The sequence below is a fragment of the Lethenteron reissneri genome, chromosome 5 (genome assembly GCF_015708825.2).
Source record: "Lethenteron reissneri isolate LAM-NWPU_2019-01 chromosome 5, ASM1570882v1, whole genome shotgun sequence".
Taxonomy (NCBI): domain Eukaryota; kingdom Metazoa; phylum Chordata; class Hyperoartia; order Petromyzontiformes; family Petromyzontidae; genus Lethenteron; species Lethenteron reissneri.
This window is the reverse complement of record NC_083783.1, coordinates 11071038-11090062: the sequence shown is the minus strand read 5'-3', so window position 1 is coordinate 11090062 and position 19025 is coordinate 11071038. Positions and strand designations below refer to the sequence as shown.

General features: G+C 53.5%; 1 protein-coding gene across 3 annotated transcripts in view; it reads right to left on the bottom strand.

The window, feature by feature from the left end:
* The window catches only part of LOC133352631 (type 2 lactosamine alpha-2,3-sialyltransferase-like), a 61534-nt gene extending 42957 nt beyond the window's left edge, over window positions 1-18577 (bottom strand). The window contains exons 1-3 of one of the 3 annotated variants that reach the window (XM_061568393.1): window positions 18370-18577; window positions 6847-6982; window positions 2899-3046 (exon numbers count right to left, since the gene is read on the bottom strand). In XM_061568393.1, coding sequence (XP_061424377.1) covers window positions 2899-3040 — 142 coding nt within the window. In that variant the 5' untranslated portion in view covers window positions 3041-3046; window positions 6847-6982; window positions 18370-18577. The remainder of the gene's footprint in view (window positions 1-2898; window positions 3047-6846; window positions 6983-18369) is intronic. The other 2 variants (XM_061568402.1, XM_061568408.1) reach the window with 2 other exon arrangements.
* Between the last annotated feature and the right edge of the window lie 448 nt (window positions 18578-19025).

The following is a 19025-nucleotide window of genomic DNA, read 5'->3' as shown; positions in this document are numbered from 1 at the left end:
GGCGAACCGCTGCCGTCAACTCGACGGCTTGGAAGTCTGTGGGGGGGAATTGCCACGAATCCGGCCGGCGTAGGACAGCGGGCCGGATCTCTTCTGCGGAGAATCGCGTCTTAGCGGGGGGGGGGGGGGGGGGGGGAACTCGAAGGCGGCGGTGGCGCTACTGATGCTGCTGTTGCTGCAGTTCTCCCGTAGATTGTGTCCGTGCACCACGCGATATCATCTCGGGCGCTCGCCGTGAGCTGCGTAAGCGCGATATAGCCACGCGAGCAGCTACACTTATTAAAAATATCAAACAACAAGAACAATAGGAATGCAGCAGCCAGTCATCGCAGGACTGCACGTCGTTCTTTCTCACAGCCTGACGCTATCTTGGCACAGATCGATGCGTTTTTTCTTTTTAAAGCAGTTCGCTGCCAACCTTGCCGTAAAAGTAGAGAGATGCGTGAGCAGCGCACTTGGTAAGCGGAGGGGAGCATTTCTTTGGCGAATGGTTCAGGCTTTGTAATGTTTGTGTGTAACAATCCTCAGAGAGACGGAGGGACGCACTGCGGGGTACACTGATGGACACACCTCCCACACACATCTGCATTTGCAAGAGGAACGTCGTCAACAATTCGTTTCTGATGGAACCACCTTCCCAATACGCCCGGGCGTCTCAGAGCACCCCACCCCCAGTGGCAGCTGTCTCTGTGCGGCGCAAGGTCACTCAGCACCGGGACTGCAAGCGGGCATCAGCCTGCCAGTCGGGGACGATGATTGCCGCTAAGTATACTCCTAATTGAGTCGTTTGCAGCCGGAAGGATGTTGCCCTGGCTCGCGCAGCATTGCCGGCGCGCGGCACAGTGGTGCATTTGCAACCTCTCTATTTAGACGCCTCATTGTTAATGCGACCGCGGCGTCACTTTTTGACACCCTCCGCCAACAAGATTTCCCACCGCACGCGATTTGGTCGGTGAAACATTGAAGCAAGTGAGCCTCCATCGCCAGTCTCCATAAATACTTTCCGTGACTATTTATTAACAAACTACATACGAGCAGATGTGACTACATGCGGCGATTGTGCGGCGTTGCGTGTACACAGTCTCTCAGCCTCATCCAGACCACCAGCTACGAAGGACTAAAATATGAACGTTATTGCTGCCGCCAGATTTCTCGTCACTTTCAATGATTAAATCGCGTGGGCAGCATCAAGTGTCCGTGATATCAACATCTGTTCTTGCCAAGACAAGAAGGTGCGATTACCGCGCACCTTACACAAGTGACACCGCACAAGATTCATGTCGCTTCGAGCTGGAGGTGTTGCTTTCGCTTCACCGCCATTCGCTTAGCCACCACCCTCGCAACATCTGCAAAATTTTCGCAAGAATGCAACTTACAGAGGTCAAGGCGACGTTCAAAATAAGGCTGCGTTGCCTCTTTGCAAAGGACAAACTGGCCCACAGGCACCACGGCAGAATTATCTGAATTTTTACTTGAAAATACATTTATTTTTTTCGCGCGTGCGTGCGCGCCGTGACAAAATGTGACCGGACGTGTCACGGCTGGAAGAGCCGATGGCCGACGGGTCGAGAGCAATGACGACGAGCGTGGCAAGGGGTGACAGGGGAGCGAGGGGGACGCCGCCCAGCCACAGGGGAGACGGAGCGGTGGATTCGGCTGCTCGTCCGAGGGGACGTCCAACCCGAGGAGGGCGGAGCTATGAGATCGGTTCCTGTGAATCGCCACGTCGCGCTATCGCGAGAGGCGTCATCCAGCAGTGGATCGATCATGGCTGATGATGATGTATTGTGATGTGTATAATGGTGGGGGGGGGGGGGGGCGGGGGGGGGGTGTATTTAAGAAACTCGCAGCGTCGTCCCAACCGCTCGCCGGGAGACGGAATCGACCCGGCGCCCTCAAGCCCGCCGCGCCGCCGCTCACCACCCTCTCGTGGAACACCACCGCCGCCGGCACCCACGAGGACAGGGGGGCCCCGCGGCTGTCTTCATTTCATTGGTCGGCGGGGAGGGGCCCTGTTTGTACGTTCGTTCAATTCCCACCTTGTACCAATTAATCCCCACCCACGCCTCGGTGCCAATCTCATCACCGTCATTCACTTTTGCCTATTTCAGCTCGGGGTTTTTCTTCCTTTTCAAATGAAGCCGCGATGCACGAATGGAAAAAGCCAATTCACCGTTGGGTACAAAACACTTGCCGTCTAACCGTGGCACTTAGCCAGTCGTAACACAAGTACAACGTCTTCCGATTGCCAAATCGCCAGGGGGATTTATCCTAGTGCCACATTATTGCGTTTAACCGTTGATGAAATGCGGTGTGCATACTTCTGGGAGGGACCCACAAACTCTGAGGTCTCCTGGTTGCGGCCCCTCAATCCGCTGCGTTACTCCGGCCCTGCGCACCGCAGCCTCGGTGACTGCCTGGCTCCTGAAGAAGCTCCCACGAGCGAAACGTCGAGCATCGTGCAGTGCCACGTGAAGCTGCGCGATTAACCCGAATTTGATTCGCCGGAGCAATTCGCGTAGGAGGAAGGGGGCATGCGAACAAGCCAAACTCAATCCAGGTCACCGTCATTTAAAATTCATAAGGAGATTTTTTGGGCAGTTAGGCTGCTGCGTAATGATCTGGTCAGATTTGTGTCGTGAAACCCCTCCACCACCCGACCGACACAGCCAACACAAATTCAATTGCCACGTGCGTAAACGTATAATGCCACGTCGGCTATAATACTTTCAACCTCCAGATCGTTACGTGCCAAGAAATGTGTTTATGAATCTCAATATCGGCGACCAGAAACCCACGGCGGAGAGTTTTGTCGCCGCCCGTGTGCGTACGCATGCTGAACTTCTCTCGCACCGTACCAAGCCAAGCGTGGCGATCGGAGGTGCGGTTGAAACTTACTCATACAATGGGCCAGTTTTGATTGAAGAATCCTCCTTCCCGGTCTGAGCATGTTGCAGCCCAGCGACACCATGGCTTTACTGGGGCATCGCGCCGCCATAGAGTGCAGAACATGGGACCAAGGGCGCTCTTGACGGCTCATGAACCCCTGTGGGCACAGGAGTTTCTGCCCGTCAGTGTGAAATGGCAAAGGTGGGAAGGCTGGCGGACAACACGAGTGCTGCCCGTTGGGCTTTTCAGGATCGTTCCGCTTGACTGACGTTTCGCTCCCCGTGCCTGCAAACTCCCTCGTGAAGCTGCTCCCGCTTTCGAAGAAGCTCCCAACGCGGCACATGGAGCGAAACGTCGGACGTCGCGCCGAAACAGCACCCGGCAACGACCCGGAATCAGACGCCAGCGGCGCTGTATGGCACAGCCGCGAAACCCGATGCGGAGCTGATCAGTGGCGGCCACTCCACTGTCACCCTGCACACGAGCTCAGAGGCATTCGCAGGTACTGGAGTTGAGTTTCACGGCTGTAGATTACACGTCCCTATGGCAAAGACAAGGATTTAATTGATAACTGCAGTGGCAGCTCCTGTTGACTTTACTAGGCCAATTGGTTAAGCGTCGATTTCATAGTCATTCAATTTCCATGCCTTTGTCAATCCACTGCTTGTAGTGGTCCCTATTGAAGTGGTTCCTATTGAAGTGGTTCCTATTGAAGTGGCCCCTATTGAAGAGGCCCCTAATGGAGTGGTTCCTATTGAAGTGGTTCCTATTGGAGTGGTCCCTATTGGAGAGGCCCCTATTGGAGTGGTTCTTATTGAAGTGGTTCCTATTGGAGTGGTCCCTATTGGAGTGGTCCCTATTGGAGTGGTCCCTATTGAAGTCGTCCCTATTGAAGAGGCCCCTATTGGAGTGGTCCCTATTGAAGTGGTTTCTATTGGAGTGGTCCCTATTTAAGTGGTTCCTATTGGAGTTGTCCCTATTGAAGTGATTCCTATTGGAGTGGTCCCTATTGGAGAGGCCCCTATTGGAGAGGCCCCTATTGGAGTGCTTCCCTATTGAAGTGGTTCCTATTGAAGTGGTCCTATTGAAGTGGTCCATGTTGAAGTGGTTCCTATTGGAGTGGTTCTTATTGATGTGGTCCCTGTTGAAGTGGTTCCTATTGAATTGGGTCTGCGGCTGTTCACTGATGTTAGTCACGGTTGGAAAGTAAACTCAGGTGACCGACGTTTGTGGTGAAGTGCACTTACCACTTTGCCCCCACTCCTCACTCATATACATGTGTGTTGTACAGAGACACACTTCACGTGCACCTGGGTGTATGTGTGCAGAACGGTGGTGTAGCGGTTAGTGCAATGTGCTAAAAACCCGGCAATCCCAGCTCAGTTCTTACTTATAGCTAACATCAGTGACAAATATCTGTGGCACGTTAGGAATGGACCACTCTTCTAATTATTTCCTCTTGCAGCAAGCGAGTAAAGTGTGGTTTTGTGAAAGTCATTATATGCTAATTGGTGTTTTACCCTTTAATCTGGCAACAAAACTGACACCTTTTTTTACAAGGAGTCATGTTTGCATTGACCACAATACCTGTGTCGGAATGCAAAAAAAAACACAACTCTGATAATGTATGCATTGTCCTGGTCCAACACCATGTGAGATTGGGCTCTAAGAAAGCTGTCTCGGGAGTGGACCAATCAATTTCAAGGGCAATGCATACATTATCAGAGTTATGCTTTTGTTTGCATTTCGACCAAAGGTATTGTGGTCAATGCAAACATGACTCCTTGTAAAAAAAAGGTGTCAGTTTTGTTGCCACATAAAAGGATAAAAAAACAATTAGCATATTTTTGCTACTGGCAAAGGAGGTTCCAATGGTCATCATATGCTGTGCGGTACATCAGTGCACACCAGCATGCGATGACTGAGTTGGGCCTGTGGAGGGCTGGCAGGGTTATTGATTAACCAGTCACGTGGTTAATGGCGACTCGGTTGAGGATTGCTGTGTGTGACACACGTGATGTTGCATCTTACAGATTGACCACAATAAATGTGTTTGCCCTCGATTTGGAGCACCTGCCCACGTCCTTCATTTGGAGTGTGCAACATATCTGCTTCCGATTGATCAGAAATTCTTGAATGTTCCAATGCACGCGACCACACGTGCTCACAAACTAATAACAAAAATATTCCCCCCACAGGCAGCCGGTTCTGGGCCTCCTCGAGGTCATAAACGAGCACGTGGTGCGGTGGGTGTGTTAACATCGGCACTCGGGAGAGGCAGCTTGGCTTGGTGGTGGCCACCCAGCGCTTTGTGTGCTGCACCGGCCTTTTTCACGATAACAATCATCATCATTTCATTAGGTTGCACACTGCACCCGCCCAGCACTCGCGACAACCTCGTCATCTACAAAACAGCAGCGGCGCACACGGCGCTGGTGGCTCACTCTTGACAAGAGAGGCAGGACGACTCGAGGGATGGGACGCAGCGCACGCGAGCGGGAGACAACAGCCAGGCGGAGGGCCGGTGCCAACAATTGTCCGAGGGTCTGCCATTTCCCCTACACATTGAGATGTTTTTGTTCATCCGTTCATTGAGTGTTCGTACACGTGGGAGGAAACCGGAGCTTGAAAAGTCGCACATGCAAGGGGGAAACGCTCTATCCCACACAGGATGGACAGATTATTTTGAGTGCACAAATGGCCACTGCCTTATGGTATGGCATTTCTGGAAACTCCACGGGAAGGGAGTTTTGAAACACTTGAACTATGCAGACCACGTGTAGCTACCACACCTTCCAGATGACAGCCACAGTCGTATTTACAAACATTCCAAAAAAACAAGATGTGTCGTGTAGCCTTAACAGACTGTTGGTGGCAGTGCTGTTAGCGAGTGAGCACCTATGGAGATCTTTGTCTTACAAACACAAAGATAACAAAGATCCCCCGTATAGCCTTAACAGACTGTAGGGGCAAGTGCTGTTAGCGAGCACCTATGAAGGCCGGAACGGCACACTAGGCAGTGGGTGCCCAACACCACGCCCGACCGCCTTTGTCTCCCTAGTGGCAATGTTTACACACCGCACCAGGTACTCATTTGAGGCTGAGTCGACCTAGGGGAGGCCCGGGACCGGTTCAGATAATCGTCACTGGTGTTGGCCATGAGCGGGAATCTAACTCGTGTCGCTGGGTTCATAGCGCAGCGCGCTAACTGCTACACTACCGCTCCCCACTTACAAACACACACACATGTACACACAGCACACGCAAAAAAAAGTGGATCTAGGCATGTTGAAAATGAAGTCTGCCTTCGTGCCACGGTGACATTGTGTCTCTGCTGCAGGCTAATTTTTGTCGCCGACGTGGATTTTTTTTGGGTGAATGAATGCGATGCCGTACTGAACCCGGCATCGGTGGAAGCGTCGCGGGTTAACCATCAGAGAGTTGTCCCACTCCCCTCCCCCCCGTCATTTCTAGCACCGGTTTGGATTCAGGCAACGTGTTCTTTATATGTATTATAATATATAATAATACTACGACGTAACTCAGGGTTAAAGTGGGGACAATGGCAATGGCCGATGCAAGCAGATCAACAGGCGAGTCACATTTCACTGAACTACAAAATAAATAAAAGCCACACCATCAAAGAGAGGTCGATAAGCCCCTGCTCACCATCCACGAAACAGCAGAAAATAAACGACGATGCGATGGCACGATGCTCGCAAATCAGCCGTGGCCATGCGTAACTACTCGGGACGAGGCCGGCTCGGGTCACCTTGCGGGACACACCGTGGGATGGACGTTCACCTGGTGGGTGACGCCGTGGGATGAACGTTCCCAAAGCAACGTCGTAGCGGACGAGGGGTCAGGTCACGTCTTTACTTCGAGCGCCTCCAGTCGACGGCGATCGGGGGGAACGGTTACGTTGGTGTGTCGCGCTGGAAAGCGGTTTACACTCACCTGGAATAATGCAGTGGTGGGGGGGTGGGGCGGCTCCAAGCTCCGTTATCTTCTGGCCGCGTGCCTCTCCTCCCCGCCGTATCTCTACCAACCCCCCTAGCAGCTGGCGGTGTACCCAACAGCGCGGAGCACGCCACTGCAAGCGACAGGGGGCGGGGGGGGGGCGAGGCAGTGACGGCGTTAGTCCGCTCGCTGCGTTGCACGAAATTTACGGCGGCGCACGGCATTGGCGCAGTCGTCGTCGCCATCAATTTGTGTTGCATTTGTCGGCAATTAGTTTCATCAGTGACTCAGCCGGTGGTGAGTTGTTGTTATTTTCTTCATCACGGTTATCCAGCCACCAAGAGTCGACAGTGCCGGACAATTAAGAGACCATTATACGGGGTCATCATCGCCATCGTCTGCAGCAATCGATCCCACCTCACGCGTGCGCACTTATGCCACCACTCCACCCCTAAGTGATTTAGTAAATATTTTATTCGCTTCGAAGTGCCGAACATCTTCCATCACAAGGCGACGGCAGTCCACCCGCTTGGCCTTGTCTTCGAGGGGGTTCTTGTTGTAAATTACGAAAACCCCCCCCCAAACTTTCAATCGACCGTCGCCGGTGTTTTACCCCCCCCCCCCCCATCGCTCCGAGTCACCGCCGGCCGTGCCTGTCACGCGACAAAAATCCCCATCACGAATGCGCGAGCACCCGCGGTCTCGTCAACGAGCGTCCACTTTGTGCGCAGCCATTCGCAGGAGGGAACTTCGCGAGCGCGGCGTGACAACGGCGATAGATAATCCGCAAATTAAAAAAACCCGCCATTGGTAATTATATTGCCAAATAATGGATCAAGATGTTCAATCGAGAAGTGGATTAAAATCCGAAGCGATGCAGGGTAAAGACGTCACAATCTCCACGAGAGGCTACACAAGTCTGTCTTCGAACGAGTTCTATAAAAACGCAACAGTTGGGTGCCTTTCTTTACGACGGCGCCTCCCTCAATGCGTCCGAAGGGACGTGCACCGAGGAGGCGGAGCGATGACATCGGTTCCTGTGGATCGCCGCGTCGCCGTCACCGTGAGAGGCGGTGACCGCGGCAGCTTGGGGAGGCGTTCATCCAGCAGTGGAATGACCATGGCTGCTCCTGCTACCGATGATGATGATGATGAACACGTATTCCTCCCGTGTCCAGTGTCCCAGGGCCCACAGCCCGAGTGCGTTCTCTACACGAGCCCTCTCTGCACTGTTGCTTTGACTCTTCCTTTGAACACTTGTGTAGTGGTGTTACCTACTCGCTGTTTGCAAACTCAGAGAGCGGATCGTAAACAAGGTTTTCCCGCTCAATCAAACGGTCAGGGTCAAATGGGGTGAGGTAGGATCCAAACGCCAGATTGGGAAGGACCAATCGGAGGGTTCCACAAGGTGGCCGGGGATTGGTCAACCTGGCCACGAACAGGTATAAAAGCCAGAGCGCTGAGAGCTCTTGGCCAGTTCTGCTACACGAAGACCCAAGTCGGCCGAAGATATCTAGGACCCTGGACCAAGCCCTCCAGCCCTTGTCAGGGCTAGGGCTCAGTGTAACCAGTGGTCGGGGAGAGATCCCCTAGGTCCAGCCAGAATACGCTGGGATAGCAGGGAGATTAGACAGGCTGCAAGGTCCGGAGGCTGTACCTCCTCAGGGTAAAGGGTGTATTAAGATAATAAACAGTGTGTGCCATAAAGAAAATTAGAAGTCCGCCCTTTACAACACTACACTTGCAAAGTCGGCAGGGAGCAATTGACCGCAGGGCTGCCTGTGAAAGTGACCCTCATTGCCGCGGGCATGTAAACACACCGTGTGGCCGAGCCAATGCAATCCCAACCCGGGCCTGGTGCGCGCACTCGATCACCACGACGGCACTCGGATACGGGCGGGCAAGGGTTTGTTTGCTTTCCAGACGGGGATCACGACGGCGGACCGGCCAAGAACACAAGACGTGGCAGCGGCGGCCCGAGGAGTGGAGCGCGTGGTGGTGGACCGGGGCGTCCCACCAGTCGGTCGTGACGACGTCGCTCCCCTTGCGGGCGCCGAATTGCGCCGTCGCATCGTCAGGGTTGTGAGAGGAGGTGGCGCTCATCCAGCAGTGGATTGACCATGGCTGATGATGATTCACAGTGGAGGTGCTGGCACATTGGGGGCCCGAAGCAGATATCATTTGGGGTGGGGGGAGGGAGGGAGTCTACCCACACTGTCAATCGAATCCCGAGAGGGAGGACAGAGATGAACTGTGGAGGTCAATTAAAACTAAACTAACATTTTAATTTTATTTTATCAAGTAAGAAGACTCACTGAGCCATACAGTTCTTTGTCAGAAGCGACCTGGCCACAAATGATCGCTTCACGAAGTGGCTTACCATCACGTAGAAATGTATAGCAGTCAAATACTCTAATATGGCTCTCAATGCAATATATTTAGAAATATTTGGCTTTTATGGCTCTCCCAGTCAAAAAGGTTCCCGACCCCTGCTCTAAACGGATGTCGATTATAAATGTGAGGGGGAGTGGGGGGACCGGAAGACCCGGAGAGAGAGACTCCAAATATACAGCAGCAGCAGGCGTCAGGGTCGGAATCGAATCCACGACCTCCTGCACACCAGGCGAAGTAGTTAACATCTCCTAGCCACCGTGATGGTGATGAGAGAGAGACACGCAAACTCCACATACACAGCAGCAGGCGTCAGGGTCGGAATCGAATCCACGACCTCCTGCACACCAGGCGAGGTAGTTAACATCTCCTAGGCACCGTAGCGAGACAAGAAACGGGAGTTTCAGACGCGATCGGAGGGCGTCGGACCGTGCATTGTTGAATTGGCTCGTCGCTATCCCCTGGGGGTGTGGGGAGGTTTTTAACTTTAATTTTTCTCACGGCGTATTGATCTTTTTCTTGCTCCACGTGGCATGTGACCTGCCCCGTTGATCTGTTTGTATTGGCGGATATCCTCCCATTGCCGCTGCCCTTGTTCTGCCAATTGGCCCGTCGGGTTTGTCAAGGTTTGAACCTCGAGCTGATAATCGAGGGACCCTTTAATTTTCTATGAGCCCAGAAACGCCCCTTGAGCTGCTTGGCGGCGGGGGGGGGCCTAACCTCGTGCTCGGGTTGCTCAGGCTGGGCCGGCACGCGGTGTGGGCCAGAGCAAGGGCAATGCCCCCGGGCCGCCTTCGTCTGCACCCAACGAGCGCACATGTAACGTCCCGTTGCGAAGCGGGGGCGGCGTGTGCGACCCCGCTGGTGTTGGACCGGGGCGGCCGCCGGGGTGGAAACCAACGAGCCGCGAGCCTCGTCAACAAGCGAGAGGCGAGGGCTCCCAGCTCTCTCTCTCTCTCTGTGTGTGCCGTGTCAGCGCTCAGCCAACGCGGCCTGCGGCGGTGCATTGGCAAACGGCCACGTGCTCCTACTAATGCAAGTCTGGCTGCATACATATTTGTTTGCGAGAATGTAAACAGATGGTAGTTTATGGACGGTTCGATTCGGGATACGGAAGTAGTTGTCCAGTGTGCAGCGGCGTAAATGCACGCCAAAGCTGGACCGCTCTGCGCTGGTGAAAGCGCCATTCAGGTGAAACGGGTCACAGGTCGCCCTTGTTTCGAAAAGACGAGGTAACACACCCCCCCCCCCCCCGAGATCACACATTCTATGACGGGAGCCCTGCACACTCTTCAGGCCGGCCACAGGCCTTTTGGCGTCATCTGGTCGAACACCATATGAGACTAGGCTCTAAAGAAAGCTGTCTCTGGTGTGGACCAATCAGTTTCAAGGACAATGCATACATTATCAGAGTATTGTTTTTTGTTTGCATTTGACTGCAAGTATTGTGGTTAATGTAAGCATGATTCCTTGCAAAAAGGTGTCAGTTTTGTTGCCAGTACATGTTACATTATCAAACATTTATAATTATTTAAAACGTCGTCTTTCACGACCAATGTTATTGATAAAAGAAGTTATTTTGGATTAGATCGCGTAAATATAATCACGTTGCATTTAAATTTGTGGATTTCTCCACTGCTGCTGCCTGCTGAATCGACAACATAGCATGCACTGCTCTTGTGTAAATCTTGTGTAAATCTTGTGTAAATCTTGTGTAAATCTTGTCTAATTCTGTTTGCGTCGTTAGTGCGATGCTGCTCCGCACCCCGCGCTCGTGGCGTGAGTCCCCGTACAGCTGTCATCATTCTCGCCCCTTCTCGTCTTCATCTGATCCACAGTTGTTGAGTTTTTTTCTTTCTCTCTCACGGATAAGTGCAGTACATGCGTGCACTACCTCGCAATAGGATCAACGATATCCCCACCCCCCTCCCACACATCATCACGGATAACAGGAGTTCTAACTGTACATCCTCCCCCCCCCCCCCGTATTCCATTCACTGACGGTAAAGCAACGAGTTCTCCTCTTTTAACAAGCCTCATCCACAGACTGTGACACCGCTGGTAGTTTTTCATCGGCAAGTCCAATCGGCTCCACATTCTCTCTTACCACATCAAACCCACCTTTGCTCCAGCCCGTGCCACGCCCGTTTAGCTCCGTCAATCTGGCTGAACAAAAGCTGTTTGGGCATGTGGACTACACGACCCAAACAATGCAGCCCTTGCCTGCCGGGGGAAGTCACCAATGGGACCCTGTCCAGATCTTTCAAGTATCTGCGAGCTCCTCACAAAATCCAGTCTGGTTAAAACCCAGGATGGATCGTACGCAGGTCAGCCTGAATGTTTCAAACCGGCGCAGATGTTCTGTAGGAGGGGTTCACGTTTCACAAGCAGAGAGGAGGCTACAACAGTGGCTGAGAACACCGGGAGAGCATGGTGTGGAGTGATTGGCCAGATAGCTTCCACACAGCATTACGCAACCGATGAAAAGATAATGCTGCTCAACTGATTCTCAGCGAGGCCTCTGCCGCGAAACTGAAGCCAGTCATGAGCACGCCGGCCAGGCATGGGAACTCTTTCACTCTCTCCAAGGGTGCCCCGTTACTCATGGAGAGTTGACAGAGTGGAAAGTTTCTGATATAAAGTTCCCAGCCAAGTGCTGGGTATTGTACAGGTTTGTAGGTACAACAACAACCGCCATTCACCACTAAGTGGCGGTGACATCATCACGATGTTTTTGGCAGGCTATGAGCACATTAAGGCCACGTGAAGCTTCGAACGCTCGCTGGCAGAAGGTCACGGGACAGACCCAGCAGGTGCCACGGGTCGACTGACTGAGATGAGTGGCCGATGCACCCCCTGTACCAACTTTCTGTGTTTTAGCCGCCCGGCGCTCCGCTCGTTGTTGTGAGCGTCGTTCTTCTGCCCTCCATTATTGCTGGAGGGCGACTGCCTATAACTGCCCAGTAGCAGCCTCCTTCACGAGCCTCCTCCACAGAGGCCAATCTTGACACCGCTGGTACGTTATTGGCAAGTCCATTCAGCACCATATCCTCTTGTACCACATCATTCCATCTCTTCTCTAGCCTGTGCAGTGCCCGTTTAGTCCCCTCTATCTGGCCGAACAAAAGCTGTTTGGGCATGCGGTGGCTGGGCATGCGGGCTACATGGCACAGCCAACGCAGACTTGCCTGCCGGAGGAGCTCACCGATGGGACTGTGTCTCGATCCTTCAAGGATTTGTGAGCTCCTCACACAATCCAGCCTGGTTAAACCTTGGATGGACAGTAGGCATGACAGTCTAAATGTTTATAACCGGCGCAGATGTTCCATTGGGGGGGGGGGGGGGGTCCACGTTTCGCAAGCAAAGAGAAGGGAGGGAATGATCGTGGCCGAGACGACCCGATGAAAAGATGATGCTGCTCAACCGATTCTAAGCGCGGCCTCTCCGCCAAACAGGAGCCAGTCATGAGCACGTCGGCCAGGTGCGGGAGCTTTCACACTCCCTGCAACGGTGCCCCACTGCTCATGGCGAGTTCGGTGCACACACAGGGACTTTGTCTTTGTTTGTGAGACTGTGCGACCTTCAGTCAACGCGAGCCTTCGACGCTTCACGTGGTCTCAACGTACACCTCGACTGGCACGGGCGCCGCGGTGACGTCACCGCCAATTTCACACTCAGAATCTTCAGCAGTTATCCTGGCGGAGGAATCCGATGAGCCATGAAGCTCTTTCTCATGGATGTCCAGTACGGGGCACACGGGGGGGGGGGGGGGGGGTCAGCGAGTTACATCAACAAACAACGCGCACGACGATACAAGTGCAGGGTAGAGAAAAGTTAAGCAAGTTGCTAAACATTAATAAATATATATTCATTTGGTGGCTGTTGCTGTTGTTGTGTATGTTGGGCTTCTTTCGCACTGTACGTAGCCCATCGTGCTAATCGTAGGTGCGGAGGAAGGAAAATAAGCATAAAAAGCAGTTCTAAAGAAACGGGTTTTCAACCGAGATGATGTAAAAGTGCACGGCTGTGTGCGTGTGTGGCGAGCGTTGGCGTAGCCTCTGACGAACCGAGCTATGAAACCGCGTTCAAAGCCCGCTCACGAACAAACAGCACTTCAACCAGTGCGTGGGATTCCCCAAGGTCGCCTCAGCCTTACAATTGGGAGCATGGTGCAGTGTGTAAACATCAGCACTAAGAAGATAAAGGCGGCCGGGCATGGTGCTGGCGACCCACCCCTTCGTGTGCCGGTCTTCAAGATGCTGCTCGCTAACAGCACTTGCCCCAACAGTCTCTTGAGGGTATACGGGGGATCTGTGTTGTGTGTCTCAGGGAGTGCTGGTTAGCGCGTGTTCCGATGACAAGCTGCACATGTGGAGTCTGCGACAACACAATCCGGTCCTGGTCCACTCCCTCACGCCGGAGCCCAAGGCAAGGTGAGGCTCAGCACCGACGGGTAACACGGACAACGATACCCCAGGTAGCCTCTAAACAGACTATCGGGACAAGTCCTGTTGGGGGGTACCTATGAAGGCCGGGGCATGGCACGTGCTGTGGTGTCCTCAGAGCAACTTACATCGCATCTCAGACGGTGGTGAGACGTTGACTACCTCGCCTGGTGTACAGGGGATCGTGGGTTTGATCCCGACCCTGACGCCTGCTGTATATTTGCCCGTGGTCGCGAGGACTTTTTCTCCGGGTCCTCCGGGTTTCCCCTCCACAATTCGAATCAACGTGACGCGTTTAGATCATTTGGCTGCTATAAATGTCCACGCGATGGTGAGCCACCTCATTGAACTGCTCAGCTACCGAGTACCTAAGCAGCTTCTGATTGCTTGGCTAGATGGAGTGGCGCCGTAACGGAGGATGTGGAGCTGATTGGACTTGCCGATGACCGGTACAAGCGATGTCGAGATCGTCCTCTGTGGAGGAGGAGGCTCGCGAAGGACGTTACTGGGGCAGCGGTTTGCGGTTCAAACAGACGGCCGCCCTGGTTAATACTGAGGAGTGTACTAAACATTAAATATTACACACTCTCTGCTTCACGGGCAGATGTTAAAGATCCCTGGAAATAATTCTAAAAAAGCATAGGCCATTTGTCAAAATTACCTGCCGATCACACCGATCGGGAAAGTGCACAGCAACGTCAACCGCAACGTGAAACTGCGCAGGACTTTCCTGGAAACTTTTCTTGAGACTTCAGCAAGCCCTTCCTGGGCAAATCAATATTGAACAAAAACACATAGCTGCCACTTCAGCACAAGTAATGAACGGTATTATCAGCAACATTGAGAGCCACACACGAAATGCCCCAGGGGGATGAAAACAATATTCGCATTCACAAAGAATGCTGGCATGGGCAATGGTTTGCCAATGGTTTGTCAATTGTTTGGCATGCAGTGAACCATTGCACCCACACATGTAGGCCACGGGCCACAGCAGAAAGTAGTCATGTATCTCCTAAAGTAGCAAAACTGTAGCAATATTCTGATCACGACTTTATTTTGCATGCGCAGTTTGGGGCGAGTGATGTGTGTGTGTGTGAGTCTGCTCCCATGAGCGCGCGTGTGTGAGAACCCATTAGATTTCCGACCTCGGTCACGAGTTAGGAATATCTGAGCCATTCATGGACCCCCCCTAGGTCGACTCAGCCTTAAGTGAGAAGCTGGTGTGTAAACATAAGCACGGGGGAGACAAAGGCGTGTATCGAGCCGCCCTTCATAGGCGCTCGCATACCACGCATGTGCCCCAAGAGTTTGTCTGCAGAGTTCAAACATCCCAATGCTGAAAATGTACCTGCAAATTATTACATTGGGAATTACACAAACGTAGCTACATCACAGCCCACTGCAAAAACCTGAGCAGGACCTTCCTGAAAATGAGCCTTGAGACTCGGTGAGGATTTCCTGGTTGAACACGAGGATAATCACGAGTACAGGAAATTTGTTTTATTTTTGCAATGACCACAAATGGCTCTAATGAAAAATAAATTACCGGTGTACAGTGCACAATACCAGCACCGCGGAAGCAGATTGTTGAATATGTCGTCGCGAACATGACAGCGCTTGCTACGTCAACTCGAATAGTGCACGAACACGGCTATAACACAGCGGGGGGGGGGGGTGTGACAAGATGAGACTCATCAGCTCCGTCGCACGAGGAGTGCGGCAGGGAAACTTTCATCCAGCAGTGGACAGAAGATAGCTCCTGATAATGTAATTAACTAGCCTACACGGTGTAACCAAAGGAACAAAAAAAATCACGCATCTTCCAAGTGTGTCTCTATGTAGCACAGCAGTTGCTGATGCGTCTGGCAGTCGTGCACAAAGCACGAACAGCAGCAACGACGACAACGAACTCGAACAACATTTCGTCCATAACGCGGCATGTCGCCTTAAAAGGGACGTACATGGAGGGATAGGTAGTTCCGAGTAGTCTCTGTGTGCCCATGTAGGAGCTGCTCGTTGGGAAACATCTGAAATATCTCTCTCTCGTTGTGGCCCGCGGTGCAAAGTGTAGTATCAAAGTCGTGCCCAATTCATAAACCCCGACTTACGAACGCTCACGGTATCCCGACTTACGAACGAGCTTCCATAAGATATTTATTGTTTTAGCCCTCTGCCTTGCGTGCGTAAACTCGCACTCGCGAACTGAACCGCAGAATTTTTTACAGTGTTATATGTAGATGATTAATATTTGTTCTTAATTTGTGAGTTAACAATGCTTGATTTTTGTTGTTGTTGAACAGTAACACATGTTATAACAATGACCGTATGGACATTTAAAATAGCTACGTTATTGTTTTCCGACTTACGAAATGGGTCTCACGAATGGAACACGTTTGTAGGTCGGGGACGGTCTGTAAAATACCTCACTCTGCTGGCCATCACTCCAAGGTCGCCGATTATAAACTTTTCCTTTTAGTTCTTTGCGAATGTGTTACGCTTCATGTCCACGTAACTTCACTCTCGCCGTGTACCACACCGTCGGAGCCGATCGGAACGCACGGGAATGATCCATTCACAGTAGCCCCACTCGTGTCTAAACGCCCCTCTCTGTCTCCCTCTCTCTTGCCAACACTTTGTCCCAACACACAGTGCTAATGTTGGACAAACGCGTGAAATCAGCAGAGGTGTATCAAAATGTAGCGAGTGGATTTGAGATGGGTGGGAGACAGGGCAGAAGGCGACGCTCTACCTCTATAATCATAATCTTAATTACATTCATGAAGCGCTTTAACCAAAGTGCCGTTACAGTGAACTAACGAAGGTACAAAAACATACTGTGGGCATGGGACAAGCTGGAATGCAAACCTGTCAACCCCTTATCAGTGCCCACCTTATTACAGACGAATACCCTATCGGTCACCCCGTGCCCCTTACGAATCTCAACGCTCATCCTACAAAGTCCCATCACAAGGGAGAAACACAACACAAATAGACAGAAACATTCCCAGTGAAGCCGCTGTCCGCCGTATGGAGCTGAACACTGAAATGTCCCTAAACAAGAACACGGGGGGTTGACACGCCACGGGAATGAGCGCGACGGTGAATGTTCCACACACACGATGCGCACGGCGACGATGAAGATGCGTGAGAGGCGACGGAGGATGATGCCTGTGGGAGGCAGGAGAGGGAGCGATGGAAGCAGCCCGCGTGTGTTTGTGTCCGTGTGTGTGCGTGTGTGTCTGTGTGTCTGTGTTTGCGTGTGTGTGTGCGTGTGTGTCTGTGTGTGTGTCTGTGCGTGTGTGTTTGTTTGTGTGTGCGTGTGTGTGTGTGTCTGTGTTTGCGTGTGTGTGTGTGTCTGTGTGTGTGTCTGTGCGTGTGTGTTTGTTTGTGTGTGTCTGTGTGTGTGTGTGTGTGTGTGTCTGTGTGTGTGTGCGTGTGCCCACGGGCACTCGCGAGGACGCACCAAAACCACCGCCGCCGCCGCAGGGATCAGCGAGGGCCGGGGAAGCTTCGTGGGAACCCTTCGTCCGGCGCTGGATCGATCACGCCTGTGATTGGTGATGATGATGGTGGTGGTGCCGTGGTGGTGGTGGTGCCGTGGTGGTGAGTATTGTTGTATCGCGGGAGTGTAGCGGGGAGGGCGCTGCGCTACGAACCTGGCGTACTCGAGTTCGATTCCCGCTCACGGCCAACACCGGTGACGATTCTCTGAACCAGTCCTGGGCCTCCCCTAGGTCGACTCAGCCTCAAATGAGTACCCGGTGCGGTGTGTAAACATCGCCACTGGGGAGACGAAGGCGGCCGGGCGTGGTGCTGGCCACCCACCCCCTCGTGTGCCGTGCCGGCCTTCATAGGTACTGCTCGCTAACAGCACTTGCCCCAACAGTCTGTTAAGTCTACACGGGGAAATCTTTCTATTGGGGTGTCTCGAACTGGATCGCCCTATTCAATGGACGATGACACAGCAGCCCAGTGTCTTTGTTTCTTACACAGCACCGCGCACGCAGTGTGCGAGCGCGGTGCTGCCGTGTGCGCGAGACAATGACCACACAGACACAGCACGCACTCTGAACATTTGCGTGTGGAGTCTACAGAGGAGACACGAGGCTGTGTGTCGAATCTACAGAGGAGACACGAGGCTGTGTGTGAGACCACGTTGGGCTCGCATGGGGAGAGACGAGACGGCGTCGAAGGGGCGAGACGGGGAGCCGCGTGCGGGGGTCAGGCACGAGACGACCGCGCTGCACTCGCGAGGAGCAGCCCCGAGGCGTCTCGCAGACGGGCGCGGCGAGGATGGGGACCCCCCCCCGCCCGTCCAGCACCAACCTCCCGTCCCTTTGCACAGCTCTCTGGCGAGTGCCAACCCCCCCCCCCCCCCCGCGTGTCGAGCTCTCTGCAACTATCTCGTCTCTGCGCGCCTCTTTGTAACCGCGCGCTTCGTCCCCTCGTCTCTCGACTCCCCCCCCCCGTCTCTCCTCCCTCTTGTCTATCCGCAGCTGTCTATCAAACTCCTCTTTGTCTCTCGCTCCCTGTCTTCCCCACTCGTCTCCTTTCTCTGAAACCCTCCGTCCGACCGCCAGCCCGGCTCTGGGCTCGACCCGACAGCCCAACGGGACCCGCGCGCGGGGAGCCGCACAGACCCCACTCGGAGTGGAGGGAGCGCGCGGCCAGCGGCTTCACTCACCGGCACGGCGAGGGGGGCACCACGACGACGGGATTCTTCTTCTTCTTCGCTCTCCCACGGCGCCAGCACAAAGCCACGCAAAGCCCTCAACTCGATCCGTGTTGAGCGAAAACGCAGCGCACTCGCTTGCTCTTCGTGTATATATATGCCTCCAAGCTTGCAAAAAGAACAGCCTACTTTTGTTTCAAAAGAACGGCACGACTCCCCACCCCCTCCCCTACCACCACCACTCACCCGGCCCTCCTCCCTCGCCGCTCTCCGGTCCTCCGTGACGTCGCCGCTGGCTCCTCGCTGGGGCCGCTACGTGGAGCCCCCTAGCGGAGCGAGAGTTTGCAGCCCCCCCCCGCTCGCCGATGCCTTCTGATGAGAAGCTGACTCGGAGTCACAGTGAGGCGACGTTGCGAGTGAAGCGCGTGGATTTGTGATGGCCCCAATGGAACGAGAGCCACCCCTAGTGTACACGCCGAATCTGGGCGACTGCCCCGGGCCCCGTGCTTTAGGGGAGGGTGGGGGGCACGCGCTTCGACGTAACAGTATCGTCAGATGTAATACTTCCAATGGGATTCGCCCCGGGCCCCACTAATGAAGGTCCTGCAGGGGTCGTTGCCCGAAACGTCAGCGTCATTGACGAATGCGTTGAGTTAATGACGCTGAGT